This window comes from Epinephelus moara, chromosome 19, assembly GCF_006386435.1.
Source record: "Epinephelus moara isolate mb chromosome 19, YSFRI_EMoa_1.0, whole genome shotgun sequence".
Classification (NCBI taxonomy): Eukaryota; Metazoa; Chordata; class Actinopteri; order Perciformes; family Serranidae; genus Epinephelus; species Epinephelus moara.
Window position 1 is genome coordinate 36,982,742 of NC_065524.1, and position 16,533 is coordinate 36,999,274.

Below are 16,533 nucleotides of genomic sequence, written 5' to 3' on the forward strand. Positions count from 1 at the left end.
CACACACACACACACACACACACACACACACACACACACACACACACTCCCATCTTCCCGTGGCTTCTGCTTTTTATCATCCAGCTCACACACATATAATCTGTTGTTAACAATTGCAGCTATGGGATTTGTTACGATTATTTCCATATGAGGCAAAACAAAGCTGCTGACACGCAGAAACACACACAGATACACATGAAGCATGTGTGTGTGTGTGTGTGTGTGTGTGTGTGTGTCTGTGTGAGCCTGCATCAGCAACATCTCCCCCTCTGCTGTTCACCAGGAACAACAAGACTCTGCTGCTGCTCCGTCTCTGTCTGCAGACCACTCTCCCGTCCAAACAACACGTGTAGTTTCCCTTTTCAGTGCTCCACAACACCACAACACAAACCACAGCCCACACTCACTGCTTTTAAACACTGCCCCCATCAGGTTGTTTGTGCCTATTACAGCGCTGTGGACGGCCCGCAGCAGGTGAGGCATGTTTTTAATCACTTATTAATCCTTTAAAAGTAATTCAGAGCAAAAAGTGAAGGCACCACATAGTTTGAAAGAGGGGTATTGATCCAAAACACACTGGGAAAGTCTCTACAAACTTTATTTTTCTTGCAGCAAACTTGTTTCCCAGAGATATCCTGTTCTTTATTTTTGAAAATAAAAATGTCTCTGTCTTGACACAAGGCAGGTTGCTGCAGTAGAAGATAAAAATCCAAGGAAATAATGAGGGCCTGTGTCCACATCACTTATTTTTCTTAGCACAGTGTCTTTTTTCAATTGTTCCCAATGAGGAGAATATGTGGCCGCATGTGGCCACCTAGAGAAAAAGCAGCATCGTTTTTAAGAATGCTCTGCTTTTTGAACTTTTCAGAAAGACGCCGGTGACATCACTGCCACTTGAATGTTCTACTTTTATTACTGTTCTCTTTTAAAAGTTGATGTTGACAGTGTAGTCAACCCTCTGTTAATGTAGCTTTGCATTAGCTACCTAGCTAGTGTTGGATTCAAGATATTGTTGTCATAGAAACATGCCAACGCAGAGCATGTCATAAAAAAAAGAGCTGGGAGCGTTTTTAATGAAGCACTGGGATGAAGCGCCCTGCCACTGCTTTTCTGCTGAAGAAGAACTCTATGTGGACACAGGCCCTAAATGAAGGAAAGGTCATAAAGACACTAGCCATGTTTCCATCAGCCTGTTTAGATGAGCATCTAGAAGTATCGCATCGGAAAATTATGATGGAAACGCCAAAATTCAAATTAAAATCGCCTGATTCACACAAACTAAAATACGCTCGCTTCAGCCGGGTTTTGGTTGATTCGGAAAAATGTTAATTCACAAAACGGGGGATGGAAACAGTTATGTTGGAATTAAGTCTGACGTAGCGCACCTCTCTCCATGGTGATATCCACACTCTGGGTCAGGAAGGCGGTAATGCATTTACAAGCTGGTTGCCAACCGCCAGAAAACGTAGAAGAAGAAGAATGCGAGACTTGTTTTGTTTCCGGTTCTGCGGAAAACTCGTGCGAGTTTGTAGTTTTCACCAAAGTCCGTACATTTAATGGAAACACAGAGGATTCATATTTCTTTTAATGTACATTTCCCAATGATTCAAACCAGTTTTGGATGGAAACATAGCTAGAGACAGCGTTCGATCTTTGCATTAAAGCCAAAGTGTGGTGTCAGTTCTATTGGAGTCAATGGAAAATGACAGTACAACCATCAACCATTGCATCATATCTTTGTTGCCATCTTTGTGAAGTAGCTTCCACTTGTGGTGCTCGAAGCGCCAAAAAATACATTTTTTATATTATACAAATAAATTTGGAATACTCAACCGTAACGTTTCTTTCTAGAAATCATGACCCGATTACTCAAGATAATCCACAGACCTTTTTGCAGTTTCACGTAGGAACTATTTTCTTTCTATCGAACTACCATTGTCAACCATATCACAGGACAGAAGGAACAGTGCATCTACTCAAGAGGCTTGTGACAGAAAGAGAGATGTCAACATTAATGGCGTTCTCCTTGGTCGAGCTTGAACGATAGCTGGCAGACAACTCCACAGCCAATACCTTCAACACTCTAAAATAAACATAAACATGTGGTGTGACCTTTGCACTCACCGTTGCACTTCCCTCCGTTGGTCGGGTCGCCATAGTAACCAGGCATGCAGCTCTGGCAGTGCAACCCTGCTGTCAGGTTTCCACAGTGCTCGCACACGCTGCCATTCACACACCTGCTGTGGCCATTACACTGACACGCTGCGGGGACACAAACACAAACACAAGACGCACTTCATGAAGGTTTTGTTCTGTTTTCGATGAAAGAGGTGTCGACAGAACGCCACAGACAAACGATACGATTTGTTTCAGTTTTATTCAGCTGGGTGACAGAACACAAGCGGTGTGTTGCGGTGGTGCACTCACCAGGACATTCGATGAAGGCCCAGTTGTATCCTCTGTCAGATAAACAGAGACCCTGATCCAGCACCATGTCCCTGTCTCGTAGTCTGTCTCGGTCTCGGGGCCCAGCCCTGGTGCCAGCAGGCTTCAGAGGGCCTCGATAGGACCCCTCCATGCAAACCCCCCTGCCGGTGTTACTGGGATCACCACACCAACCGCACTCCGTCCTCTCCAAACACTCGGCACATGTCCTCAGACCTGAACAGTTCTGGGCTGCAGAGAGATATGACATAGGGAGGGAGAGAGGAGGGAAAGGAGAAGAGAGAAGGAATTAAAACAGGGTGACACTAGTACATTTAAAACAGTTAACGCAGGACGTTTGGGGCTTGGCCCAGACCTCTGTCATGGGTCCAAGTGATCCACCCCAATAGTGACCATGGATGCATTGCGAAAGACCTATTTTTTTGCTAAAACTAGATTTGAAGTGTTCTATTGGAAGACACTCTTGACACACATTGAATGTGAAGCATCTTCAAGACGTATTTTGCCAAAACCATCTCCTAGAAAAAACTTTTGTTTGTTACTAAACTGCCTTATTGATTACGTTGCTATGGCGACGTGATTGCTGCCTGGATTATGTTCAGAGACAACGTTTCTTTCGGTTAACGAACATAGATTGTAAAAATAATGGACGTAGCTACCGTGATGTCACCCACTGGTTTGTTGACTCCCATTTTGAAGCCTTAAGTTCAGAATTACAGCTGTCGCCGTCTTGGTTTTTGGTAGGAGCCCCGGGGCAGACCCAGAATACACAGGAGGGACTACATATCTCGTCTGGTCAGGGAACGCCCCAAGTTGCTGGGGAGTGGGACGTCTGGAATACCTTGCTAAACCTGCTGCCCCCTCTGACCAAGCTTCGGGTAAGCGGTTGAAAATGGATGGAAGGAAGGAGCCATATTTGGGTGAGAGGCTGGCGCTGTGGAGAAGCGAGGGGTGAATCTGACATGTTTGACATGTTTATTTCTAATGGGGTCTGACTGGGTTCTGTGTTGGTTTTATTTTCAGCCCCAGAGGTTGCTGCTTGGTACAAAAACTCTACATCAATGTATCACGCCATGTAATACAAAATGAATGCTGTGGTCACTGCAAGTCGATACTATTGCAAGATTGCTTACTTTGGCAGTGAACATTTTGCCGATACATTCAGTATCAACATATCTGCAACTTGCCAGGTATGCTAATTAGCAACATTCCCTCATTATCCATCCATTCATCCATCTTCATCCACTTATCTAGGGCTGGGTCGCGGGAGCAGCAGGCCAAGCAAAGCACCCCAGACGTCCCTCTCCCCGAAGATGCTTTCCAGCTCCTCCTGGGGGACCCCAAGGTGCTCCCAGGCCAGATGAGATATATAATCCCTTCTGCGTGCTCTGGGCCTGCCCCGGGGCTGCCTGCCAGAGAGACGTACCTGGAACACCTCTAATGGGAGGCACCAAGAGGGATCCTTATCAGATGTCCGAACCAACAAAGCTGACCCCTTTCGACATGAAGAAGCAATGGCTCTACTCCTGAGCCCAGCCACCCCACAGAGGAAGCTAATTTTGGCCGCTTGTATCTGCAACTCGTTCTTTCGGTCACCATCCAGAGCTCGTGACCATTATGTTAATAGAAAATGTAATTTCCTCTGCATTACATTTCCTTCAAAACGTATTTACTGTTTCAAATTAGTTGCATCTAAATGTGACTTGTGGGAGAAAGGTCTGTCTGTGCGCAGTCTGTCCTTCACACTGTACTATAGTTAATCCAAACAGCTTCAAGCAAAGCATAAACACAATAAACACCTCCAGTGATATAATCTACCTCCTCTAATACACTTAGCGTCTTTTGTTCTCACCTTTTCTCTGACCCTCAACATTTATAAAGAAATTGACTTTTGGTTCTCACACCATTCCACGTTTTGAGAAGTGCATTTGTATTCATAAAGTGGATGTGACATTCAGAAACACTTCACTGGTGCAAATTAAAAATGACACATTTCTTTTATGGTATGGCATTCTTGTAAAAGAAAACAAAATCTCCATGCCGAAGCCCTTTGTTGTTGACTGAATGTGGCGATATGCGACCGGAATAAGAAGTCGGGTTTTTTTCTGGAGAGGCCGGCCTTCCGAAGTTAACTTTACAGCTTGTTTTGAATCCTCCACTCTTGTTTTGCTCTCGTCCTCAACTCGTCTTCCTGTCATAATAAATTTCAGTCTACAAAGCGAGGGTTGGAATACACACTCGCAGAGAAAGAGAGCAAGGTGGAACTCTGTGGGTATCTCGGCGTGTACACAAGGAAACCAAAAGGTTGAGAGAAGCTATCCGAGGTGTTGTTTCTTATAGCCCGGCGAGGTGATTCAAATGCAGTGTCAAGTAAAATTAGCATTTTCACCAGAAGTTGTTTCTCTTTTGAACAGGAGCCATTTCCATAAGCCACAGATGTTCTAGCTGAACATGTATCTCTTTCTCTGTGTCCCTGCTAGCTGCTTGAAATACACCCCCTGTCCTCTGTATGTGTGTTTGCAAGCTCCCCGTTGCATTATTCAGCTGTAGCAATGCTGATGCATTTGTTCTCTCTCCCCCTTTATAATTACAAACTTCTTCTCCCCCTCTCTCAGATTCACTCTTTATCTCCTCTCTGCCACATTTTTATCCTCCTCTTTTGCATCTTTTTTCCTCCTATTTCTATTCACTAAGCCATCTTCCCCTCTTGTGCTCTTTCAGCGCTGCTTTCTTCACCACTATAACCCTCTTCTCCCTCATTTCCTGTCATTTTGATTTCATTAAATTTTTTTCTGGATGGCTTTAAACACTGCAGGCATATATGAAATCACAAAGACTGGAACCCTATTACTTTTTCTTCATCTCCTCTTGTTGTCTCTCCCCTACTGTGCTTCTCCCTCCAGTTTTTCATTTTACCTCCCCTTCTTCCTTCCCTTCTTCTTCTTCTCCTCTGACAACACATTGGATCTCCACTATAGTCAACAGTTCAAAGCGAGGCAGTTCAACAGAATATCCCTAATCCACCACACCGGAGGGTTTCCTTCACTAGAAAAGCACATATTTACATACCCAAGAGCAGACTTTAATATCCAATAAATATACCAGGCCTGTTTATCATTTTCAAATATGATTCCAATTGCAGGAAATTGGTAGCGGCTCTCTGTAAGCCTCTCACTTTTCATGTGCCAAACCTTAACATTTTAATAAAACGCAATTCTTTGCTTCTCTTTGGTTTAATAGATCCAATTCACGCCCATTTTGCGGCAGCCATTTTGTGTCCCTCCAGGTCAAGTCATTAGACTCGCAGTGCCAGCACCATTCTGCCTCACTCATTATGATCGAGCGACGCTCAAAAGGCGTTTGGTTGATAGTTCTTCCCTTCACATTAACATAAAGCTCCTTCTGCACCTGACTGAACGCTAGATTTGGCACTGCTCTCTCAACTGTCTTTATGTCAAATTTATATTAAAAAGAAAAAGAAAAACTAGAATTACCACTTCACAGTTGTTCGTCTCCATGAACAAGTCAATTTGCACTTACAGTTCACATACATGTCTGTGAAAACATGGATGCTTCACGCACATCTTCACCCCGGCAGCACAGAGGATCTATACAATCAGCACAGTTTCAAGGTGGATACCAAAGACTAGAGTCACCAATTCAGTATCTGACCATACGTGAAATGTTGTCATAATTAGCCTATGAATTTTCAAGTTATGGCCAAAACATGTTTTGTGGTAACAGTGACCTTGTTGCTTGTGGTTTGACCATCAAATTCTAATCAGATTATCCCTGTCTCCAGGTGGACATTTGTGCCAAATTTGAGAAAATTCCTTCTTGAGATATCTCATTCACAAGAATGAAATGGACTCAAGGTCACAGTGACCCTGCCCTTTGGCTGACAAAATCTAATCAGTTGATCCTTGACTCAAAGTGGATGTCTGTGCCAAATTACAAAAATAATAATAATTTAAAAAAAAATCCTTTGGGTGTTTATGAGATATTGTGTTCACAAGAATAAGACAGGTGAGGTTGCAGTGACCTTTGACCTATGACCACCAAAATCTAATCAGTTCTTTGTTGAGTTCAAGTAGAAGTTTTGCCAAATTTGAAACAAAATAAAAAATCCTTCAAGGCATTCTTGAGATATTGCGATCACAAGAATGAAACAGATGACGACACAGTGACATTGACCTTCGACCTATGCCCCAAAAAGTCTGATAATTAATTGTTGAGTCCAAGTGGGTATTCGTGCCAAATCTGAAAAAAAAAAAATCCCTCAAGGTGTTCTTGAGATATTACATTCACAAGAATGAGACAGATGAGGTGACCTATGACCAAAATGTAATCATCCAAATTGAAGAAATTCCCTCAAGGTGTTCTCAGCACAGAGGCATAATACACACAAAAAGGGAAAAAGACGCTTCTATGGACACAGTCTCATTTCTCAATAACTTTTCACCAAAATCTTTTTTCAGACACCCTGATGTGACAAACAGGCATTTTGTTCCACATGTGAGAAAACTTTCTGTCCTGGACTTCTGTTATAAGCTGGAAATTAAATTCACCAAACTTTTAACTTTTTGGGATGTTTGGAAGCCAAAGATCAAGACAGATCTATAAATATTAGTCATGCTGATTTCAGCCCTGCTGGCTTCACGGCTATTTTAAATTTTTGGCAAAACATTCTGTTTTACCTCCTCTCCAATCTTCACCAACTTTGGGACACGAGCCAGAAAAAAAAAATATGTTGCAGATGCACGTTACCTCAGGCAGCACAATATCACTGTCTTAAGAAACTGTATTATTTTCTAGTTTTATATCTTCAGTGCATGGTGACATAATCTCATCTACACTCAGTCAGTTAATTGCAAAAAAAGATGAAGACAGTGAGGCCAGAGAGAGGTGCGATGGGATCGCTCCTATACCTTAAAATATATTCTAATGCACAGTTAATCTCTACACACAGACTGCCTCCCTGAACACACACTGCAAGGTGCACTTGCGGCTCTGGACTGCAATTCATTTGCGAAACGTGTCAAAATCAGTGACAGCAAATGGATCAAATATTTCCGGCATCTGTCTGCATGCCACAAATATGATGAAATGGGCCCCGAGGACACTAAATGACACGAGAAAAAGCAGCTTGCACACAAGTGAGAGACCAATTCCTGCATGGATGGAAACGGTTAGCTGATCACTTATATAACTGTGGTGTGTGTGTAGATAATATAATCTACCTGCTATGTTATCTATGCCTGAGCCTATTTTTAATAGCATTTCCAACTATCTGGCTTCATCTGTGTTCCACATGGAAAGAATTAAGAGAGGTTATTGCTTCGTGTAGTCTAGTGCCTGCAGGGTTTACAAGGCTTTAGTTTTAGTTAACAGCACCAAAGATTTAGCTGTACCTCGTACTATTACATGACATTAGCTCCAGGCTGTTTCCAGGGTGAATGTTTTTTTGGATGGTGCCTGTATTTCCCATGAGGCTGGAAAACATATTTCATGATTAAAAAACTGAACATGTGATCTAATCATGGTCCAAAGATGAAACTGTTGACTGACTGTTTGACTCCCGGCTATTTTCCACCTTGTGGACGTTGACCAAAGATAAAAACAGAGACAATGATTTATGTACTTCAAACTGCTTAAATAGTAGCGTTCCTCTAATTTCATGCAAAAGGGTGATTATCCTTGCTCTGTGTTTGCATACACAGCTCAGCAGCAGAGTAAACAATCTACTGTACTGATGACAGCGGGTGAGCGGAGAGGCATAACTGTAATTTAATTTCCATTTATTGCACTTTACTGCGATTGAATTATGAGTTATGGCTGGTACACTTAACACGTGTACAGAGAAGAACTCTGCTTTATTGGTGAGGCTTTTTAATCTCTTTAAGGTCCTGTAAAATTCACCTAAGGCAAACCCAAAGTAAATTTAAGCTGTTCTTGTTCCATCTTCAGTACATGTACATGCATGGTCTCATTTGAAAGGTAACACTCTTCCTAACAGTCAGAATCACTATAAGTGCTTCTGTCATTGAGTTAAATTAAATTTCAGCCAACACATTTTCACTCCGACCTCGTGACATATCGTTTGGTCATGGACTTTTCACGTCCAAATACAATATGCAAGGTACCCTGGGTGCGTTGGTTGTTGACGCTCTGGGACACCATGTGAAGTTCTGTCTGTCTTTCAAAATAAATGCTCTACGTCGGTACAACACCACAAATTGACGTTCTTTTTCCCTACAAAAGCATGAGGTTGGGTTTAGGAAAACAGGGTTTGGCTTTATAATCCCACGGGACGCAAGCACCACTCTCCTGGGTAAAGGTTGGTGTTTGTTGGACCCATCCACCACCTCTCCACCCACCACACTCGGACTTTCACCACTTTAGTTTCGTTCTTGTCCTGCCGTGTTTCCCCCTGATGCCACCGACCGCCATTGGACGTCTATTTTCATCAAACTACAAGAGATGTGTTCCTTTATGGAGTTAGATTTGTGTCTTTATTACATGCGAGAAAATAAATGATATGAGAGAAAAAAAAAATGTTTGAGAGAAAAAGTTTTCACACTGATAGCAAAAAATAATAATATTTGAGACTAAAAAAAAACATTTTCTCTAAAAAAAAATAGTTTCTCTCAAAACATTTCTTCTCTCACACAAAATGTTTTCACACTGATAGCAAAAAAATAATATTTGAGAGTGAGGTTTTTTTCTCGGAAATCATTTTTTTAAATCTCAAATTATTTTTTAATATTCTACGACAAAATACTTTCTCTCAAAACTTTTTTAGTCTCAAATATTATTTTTTGCTATCAGTGTGAAAACTTTTTCTCTCAAACATTTTTTTTCCTCTCATATCATTTATTTTCTTTATTTTCATGCAATAAAGACACAAATTTAACTCCATATTCCTTCAGCTCAGGCCCTGGTTGGCTACTGAGGCCATAGCAGTGGCACTGGAAGCTCCTATTGGCTCAAATGAGGTGTCAATGGAAAGGTCAGGGGTTCACTAGACTGTTTATTTACATGCATAACTGTAGAAAAATGGATACAATGTGGAGAAATTTGAACATTTGAAATGATGCAACAGCAGATCATGGATATCTGTGGATGTAATAAAGTGTGGACTAAATATTTCGCTGAATTTAAATCGTCCGGAGTACCGTCAGTGTGAGGAATGACATGGGAGCTGTGTAAGATCTGATTCGGTCTGGATAATATGGCTCTGTGAATTAGGATAATGCTACATAGGTGAGTTATAACTTTGTTTGTTGTATGACAGAAGCTTTTATCGAGCCTGCTTCAGTGGTTGGATCTTGAAATGGTCGTCATTATTGGCACCATGAGGAGCGTAGCTTTCGAACGATATGTCAGATTAGTAACCACTGATGAACCTAAGATGAAAAGTGAAAATTCAACAGATAAATTTAAACATCTAGAGCCATGCCAGTTGAGTTTTAAAGAACAAGGCTTTGATACACAGATCAACTCAATTTTCATAAAATCTCTGGTCAAAGCCGGAGAACACCATATCTGTAGGGTTTCCATCAACGTCATTAGAAAGAGGATGAACATAAACTAGGTCAAATCCAGAAAGACGTGTGTTTGCATCTCAGCCTGCGCCACAAAACATCACTCACTAGAAAATCTGCATTAAGGCTCTCAGTCTCTGAGTCGCCGTCGTCACTTGGAGACCGAGAGCCTTAATGCCTTTAAAGTTCTGTCGACAGAAGACACTGAGCACAACATTCCTCCAGCACTGGCTGCTGTATAGACCTCCACCACCACCACATGATGTATGTGATATAAACAGAAAAAATGTCGACTCTATTTTGTGTACCTTTCCAATACCTTCCCAAAATATATGGCTCTATTGAAATCAGGATACTAGTTGTCGTTCATTGACAGAAATAACCAGGAGGATACCTGCACACAACAGATGTCAAATGTTCTGAGGAACTAAGGCTATCTTGTTGCAGCAAAGAAGGATTGCTTGTTCCTGCTGGGGGAATTTTCATCTTATCAAATATTCTCTCAGCACAATCGTCTCGGTGCCACGTTCTGTTCATCACACCGGGTTTGATATTTGCTGTCCCTGGATAGCACGTATCGTCTGGCTTCATCTTGTGTAATCCATTTGCTCCTACAGTACTTGACAGTTAGCAGCGCTGAAGCCAGCAGCACACAGATCTGTGAGCCTCCATACATAATACATCAAGTATAGGAGCCATAAGCTGCCTTCTCCTTCGCTCCTCTCGTAGCATGTGGAGCTACAAAACAGCAGACAGACGACATGTGTCAGAAAAACACACACATATACACACACACACATCCTGTGAGGATTGCCTCAGAGAATATAAGCCTATTTCTCTGTGCAGCAAAACCAATATCAGCTACAACAATGTTACCATCATATGGCCTGTCTGTGTGTGTGTGTGTGTGTGTGTGTGTGTGTGTGTCACGTGTCTATGAACAGAATACACACAGTGAGTGACCCAAAGAATAAAAACACCTGTTTAATCTCATCTTTGTGTTTAAACTGTTGCAGTAGTTTTGTTTTCAGAGGACTGGAGTCAGACTGGAGGTGTTTCTAATACTTCTGTTTCTCCGTACGGTGTGGGGTAGTGAAATGTTTTATATTTGAACTACACTGTATAGTATGCAGTATTCAGAGGGTTACTTTTAAATTGTATTCAACTACAGATTACTGAACATACAGGTGAATATGGGTGAAGTGGAAAACCTTGATCATCTTGTTCTAATGCAATGATCTGCTGGGAAACACTCGGTCTCGGCCTTCAGGTGGATGCCGCTTCACACTCACCACCGACCCAAACACTCCAATAGCAGGAGCCCTCCAGCTGGTCAATGCACCATACCACACCTAAAAAACTGCTTAGGATTGGCCCAAGGAACATGACAAAGAGTTCAAGGTGTTGACCTCGCCTCCGAAATCCTGGTCGAGCATCCGTGGGACTTGCTGGTACCCCATCTCACAACCCACAGGACCAAAAAGATCTACTCAACGCCCTGGTACTAGACACCACAGGACTCCCCCCATAGGTCCCGTGTCTGTGCCTCGACAGGTCAGCGCCAGGTGCACTTCACTTCACTGTTGGGCCTCTAACCTGTCAAGGCATGGACCCAGGACCTTTGGGGTACCACCACATCACGAATATGCTCAGTCAGATTGGGATCTGGGGAATATCGAGGCCAGTTTGATACCTTGAGCTTTTTAAAACATTTCTTATGAGCAGTTTGTGCGATGTAGCATGATGCATTGTCCTGCTGGGGGGCATCTGCTGTTGCGGAGTGCCATTGCCATGTGGGGGTGTGGGGCAGTGATCTGTGTAGTCTCGCGTGACCAGCCTCCCTTACTTCGGAATGGGAGTCTGGGGACATTCGTCTTTCGTTTTGTAATAGAAATGGGCGGGGATATCCAGACCACGTGACGGCATTGTCATAGGTACGGCATGTGTGTTACATGTAACAGAGACGTACCAGAAACACAGAGAGCAGGTTACTGGTGTGTAGTACCGTGATGTAGATTCGTAATGTAGTCAGTCATGGCTCAGGCTACTACACCTAAAAAAGTGTGGATATTTGTCGGGTTTGTTCGGATTCAGGGAACAGCAATTCCGGTGTAGGCGGGTGTAAGGCAAAGCTAATCAGCCGTTGGTCGAGGAAGTACGGAAGTACACGGATTTGGATCCAATCACATCACTGCCGCTGGGAGTTCTATTACAACTTTCCTATGGGAATGTCCACAGACGACAGAGTCAGCCAGCGTGCTGATGTCATCGGCGTCTGTGTAAGAGACTATGATCTGTGACGATGTTTGGGTGGGTGGAGCACGTCAAGTGGCATCTATGAATGAAGGACTCAAGGTTTCCCAGCAGAATACTATATTGTAACAGATGATTTAAGTTGTTCACTTCACCTGTCAGCGCTTTTATTGTTGTGGCTGATCAGTGTATACTAACTGTCACAATATCTTTTTTGCAGTGAGGTCACATTAAAATCAACATACTTTATTGTTTTGTACAAACAGGAAATGAAAAAGACTTTAGCAAATCAAGTAGGAGACGCCCTTTTTTTGTCATTTGTTTTCTAATGCAGTTCTGTGGCTTTTTCCCCACCCACCACCCACAACTACTATAGAATTACTTATAATTTACATTTATAAAATACATCTTTTGCTTTCTTGCTGTTATTGTTTTTATCATTTGGCTCTTGTGCTTTTAACTGTGTAATCTGTAAAGCCCTTTGGGTTGCCTTTGGGTATGAAATGTGCTATATGAATACATTTGCCTTGCCTTATAATGGACAAACAGAGAATGAAAAAGTCCACATTTCCTAATCTGTTACAGATGTTTGCACCTTCATATCAAAATTGGAAGGCTGCACTTTGACTACAGTCATTGTTTCATTACAAAATCAATGTACAGAGTCAACAAAAAATGTCACTGTTCAATTATTTCTGGAGAACGATGACATTTCTGTGTAACACAGTCTGCAGTTGGGTCGCTTGGATCAGACTTGTGGTCGAGACCGTAGCTGGAGTTTCCTGTTTGAGCTGTGATGGCATGTTGTCGACTCTTCATCGCTTGATGATGATACTGATATCTACTTTGTAATTGCATTTGGTGTTGATTCACTGGTTGCTCTTTGGTGTGTGCATTATGACTTTTGTTGCAGCTGTTGCTGTTGTGAGCAAAGAGCTCCCGGTTTGCAGAGTTATCACTGCAGTTGTTCTCCATCCCCAAAAGCAGCAGCTTATTAAAGTCAGCTTTCTGTATCTTTCTATCTACTGAACAATAATGAAAAATCAAGCGCCAGCAGTACCACCAGGATAGATGCAGGATAAACGTCTGAGCGTGGGCGTCCACAGTGGCTGGTGTCGGAATACACCAGAAGCAAACACTGACCTTACGAGCTATGCAGAGAGGAGCTGTTGAGCAGACAACATCTTTAATTTAAAGACTAATTTACAGTTGCCATATTCACTGCCATACAGCTGCAGGTGTAAGACCTTTAGGGAGATGCTGGAGGCAGAGAGGTGGTAGGCTAAAATCCAGAGTGAAGCTCAAAACTGTCACAGCAGTCAAAGAAAGTCCATTTTATAAGAGAGAACATCGAACAACACAATTAGGCTGAGATTGAAAAACCTGCTAAGTTTCGAAGGAGCTCCCAAAACTTCCAAATCAGACTGCTGGGGCAACACTGGAGCTAATTATTGCAAGAGTGTTGAGGAGTGTGTAGTTAGCCTCGAGCCGACATGAAAAATGGGAATGATACACAAAGCCTTGGGCCAAATTTATCCGATAAAGAAATGACCCAGTTCAAATTGGATCCTCAGACAAGCAATAGTTCTTTGTGAAAGCAGCTACCAAAGCCGAGGTCATGAATCCTTCAGCTGCAGCCTGCAGGCCTGGTTTCCAAAACAAGATATGATTAATCCATAAACAAGAGAAGTGAAGCAGAAAGTTAAGTATGAAACACAATGCAAAAAGTGACGGACTGTAAAAGAGCAACGATGCTATAACTGAGAATTTGAAATGTAAAATATGTCAGATTTTATATGAGCAACAAAGGTAAAAAAAAAAAAAAAAAAAAAGAAGAAGTGGCAGAACAAAAGCCTCCTACACACCTTCTGCCACCAAACTGAGATATGAATAATAAAAGAGAAAAGAGGATGGGGAAAAGGTGCCATTATGTAAGTGCTGAAGCTAAAACGAAAGAAGGGAAAACAATCTTGGCTTGCTAACAGTAGGCTGGAGAGCTGTCTGCACTCAGACTACTGGCACCAGCGAGGAATAATAATCACCAGTGAGGAGATAAATAAAAAAATATCTCTAACTTTTTGAAGCTGTATTCTTAACTCCTCCGAAACAAGAACACTTTGTTACAAATTGACTATTTGTCTAAACAAAAGACAGGAAACACCAATAAAAAGTTTAGACTCAGGGGGATACTTTGACAGTCTACCAGAAACTTGTTGAACTGCAGAGTAAAATATGCTTAAAGATTACCTTAAGGTTTCCAAATCAAACATTAAGGATAGTATTGAAAATAAGCTTCACTTCCTGTGGTTAGTCTGTTGTCTGTGTTGGTTATCTACCCGTGGCTTTAGTTTGTTCGCTGCACAATCAGTAGTTTGAGGAATAAAAGGAAACTGGTGCATAAAATAACAACTATCAATGTGGATCTGCAGTTTGCCTGTTCTCATTGTTCTTACACATATACCAAAAGTAATCTCTCAGGTTTGTGGCATTGGCTCTTTTCCATCCAATTAATTATTGTTTTTTTGAGAAGTGAAGGAGAGGAATCAGTGCTTAATTTGAGCCACAACGTACTGGAACGCATACCAGGATCTTTTCAGAAAAGGCCCTGGTGCATTCTGGAACTAATTTGCATGGGTCTAGAACTTTTCGCATCTAAAAACTACATACAGTATTGGCTGATGTCACTAGTGTTGCAGGGTATACTGGTAATGGTAGACCGCGGTACAAAAACTCCACAGTAGCCTACATATTACAAATTGAATTTCCCCTCAGGGCGATTAATAAAGTTAATAAAATTAAAATAAAAAAAAAAAAAAAAGATAGTTCAAAGTCCAATCGCAAGAGGGTGAGTGTCCATGCGCCGTCCCGCCACACGCTGGTCAATAACGGCGCGCGCTGGCCACCTGGCACTCAATATGCTGCTGTAGATGTTCCAGACATGTGAGTATCTTTGAGCAGTGAAAGTTATTATTTATTTCTTTTTACTTGTCGGCAGTGGTTTGTTTTCCACAGAGCATTTTACTCGCATTTGCGTTTAAAAATAGTTTTGAGCGAGCAAAATAAATCATTCAACACGCTGTGTGAGTACAGATTTCAACCAGCAGCAGAAACGAAAGGCAAATCCTGCCGGCTGTGGGTTGAACAGGGGTCACAGACAGAATACAGCGGCCATAGTGCTCCGCGCCACGAGATAACGGCTTACCGGCGACAGAGAAGTCCGACTCCAGGTCCAGTAATTTCCTCTTTCGTTGGCGTCATGACTCCCAGTAGTACCTGAACAGCCGAGCCGTGGCGGCACACAGGTATGTGGCGTGTCAGAGGAGAAACGAGCCGTTCACATTTCTCTCTTTGTGGCAGGTAACGGTCCACAAACCTCACCGCACTTTAGGGACTGTTCTTTACTTATGAAGGGACTGTTCTTTACTTGTCAGGGGAGGAGGGTGGCTGGTTGATTTTTATTTTATTTATTTATTTTATTTTGATCCCCCCTATGTTAATCACTTATTGATGCTGTTTTTGAAGTATGAATAAGTCAATAAGTAATTTATTCCATTGAAATATCATTGATGTATTATAGAAAAGTGATTTATCTTTTTATAAATGACAAAAGGCACATCTGCCTCATTTTTGCTGTGGTATCGTGATACTACTCAGAACCGTGATACTTTCACTGGTATCATACAGTGGGTCCCAATTTTGGTGCCGTGACAACACTAGATGTCACAACCATTCCATTCGGAGTCGCACAGTGAGGCGGCTCGGGTGCCGCTTAAAAAAGTGTTCCCCCACTTTTGGGAGTGGGGTAACATTGCTCTCTCAGAGGCCCAAAGTGTTCCCCTACTTCTAATTTTACAAATTAAGCACTGAGAGGAATACCTTTTCAACCACCGAATATGCATCCAACGTACGATTTGTTACCACTACTGAAGTCCACATTTCACTTAAATGACTAAAACCAGTAACCCCAGATCAAGCAACAATTCTTAGTTTATGTCAGACTGAACTGATTCATGCAGAAAAGCTTAAGGCCCTGACACACCAAGCCAACAGTTGGCCGTTGGTCAATGTTGGGCCATCGGTGAGCGTCTGTCGCCCTTGTCACTGTGGTGTGTCTCACAATTTTGCCCCTCATTGTCACGTGGGCGATGGCGGAGCCCATCAGTGGATGAAATGACCCTGTTTGACAGTTCAGTTCAGTGAATGAGAAAAGAAAGGGAAGTGAGGAAAGTAAACAAAGAGCTAAAGTCAAGAGAAAGTGAGATTAAAAAAAAACTTATTACATGAGGTAAGA

General features: G+C 42.2%; 1 protein-coding gene across 1 annotated transcript in view; it reads right to left on the reverse strand.

Moving 5' to 3' along the window:
- atrnl1a (attractin-like 1a) overlaps positions 1 to 16,533 on the reverse strand; it is a 428,607-nt gene that overhangs the window by 276,061 nt on the left and 136,013 nt on the right. Inside the window, exons 19-20 of the mRNA XM_050071268.1 lie at positions 2,428 to 2,676; positions 2,125 to 2,262 (exon numbers count right to left, since the gene is read on the reverse strand). Of these exons, the coding sequence (XP_049927225.1) occupies positions 2,125 to 2,262; positions 2,428 to 2,676 (387 nt within the window). The remainder of the gene's footprint in view (positions 1 to 2,124; positions 2,263 to 2,427; positions 2,677 to 16,533) is intronic.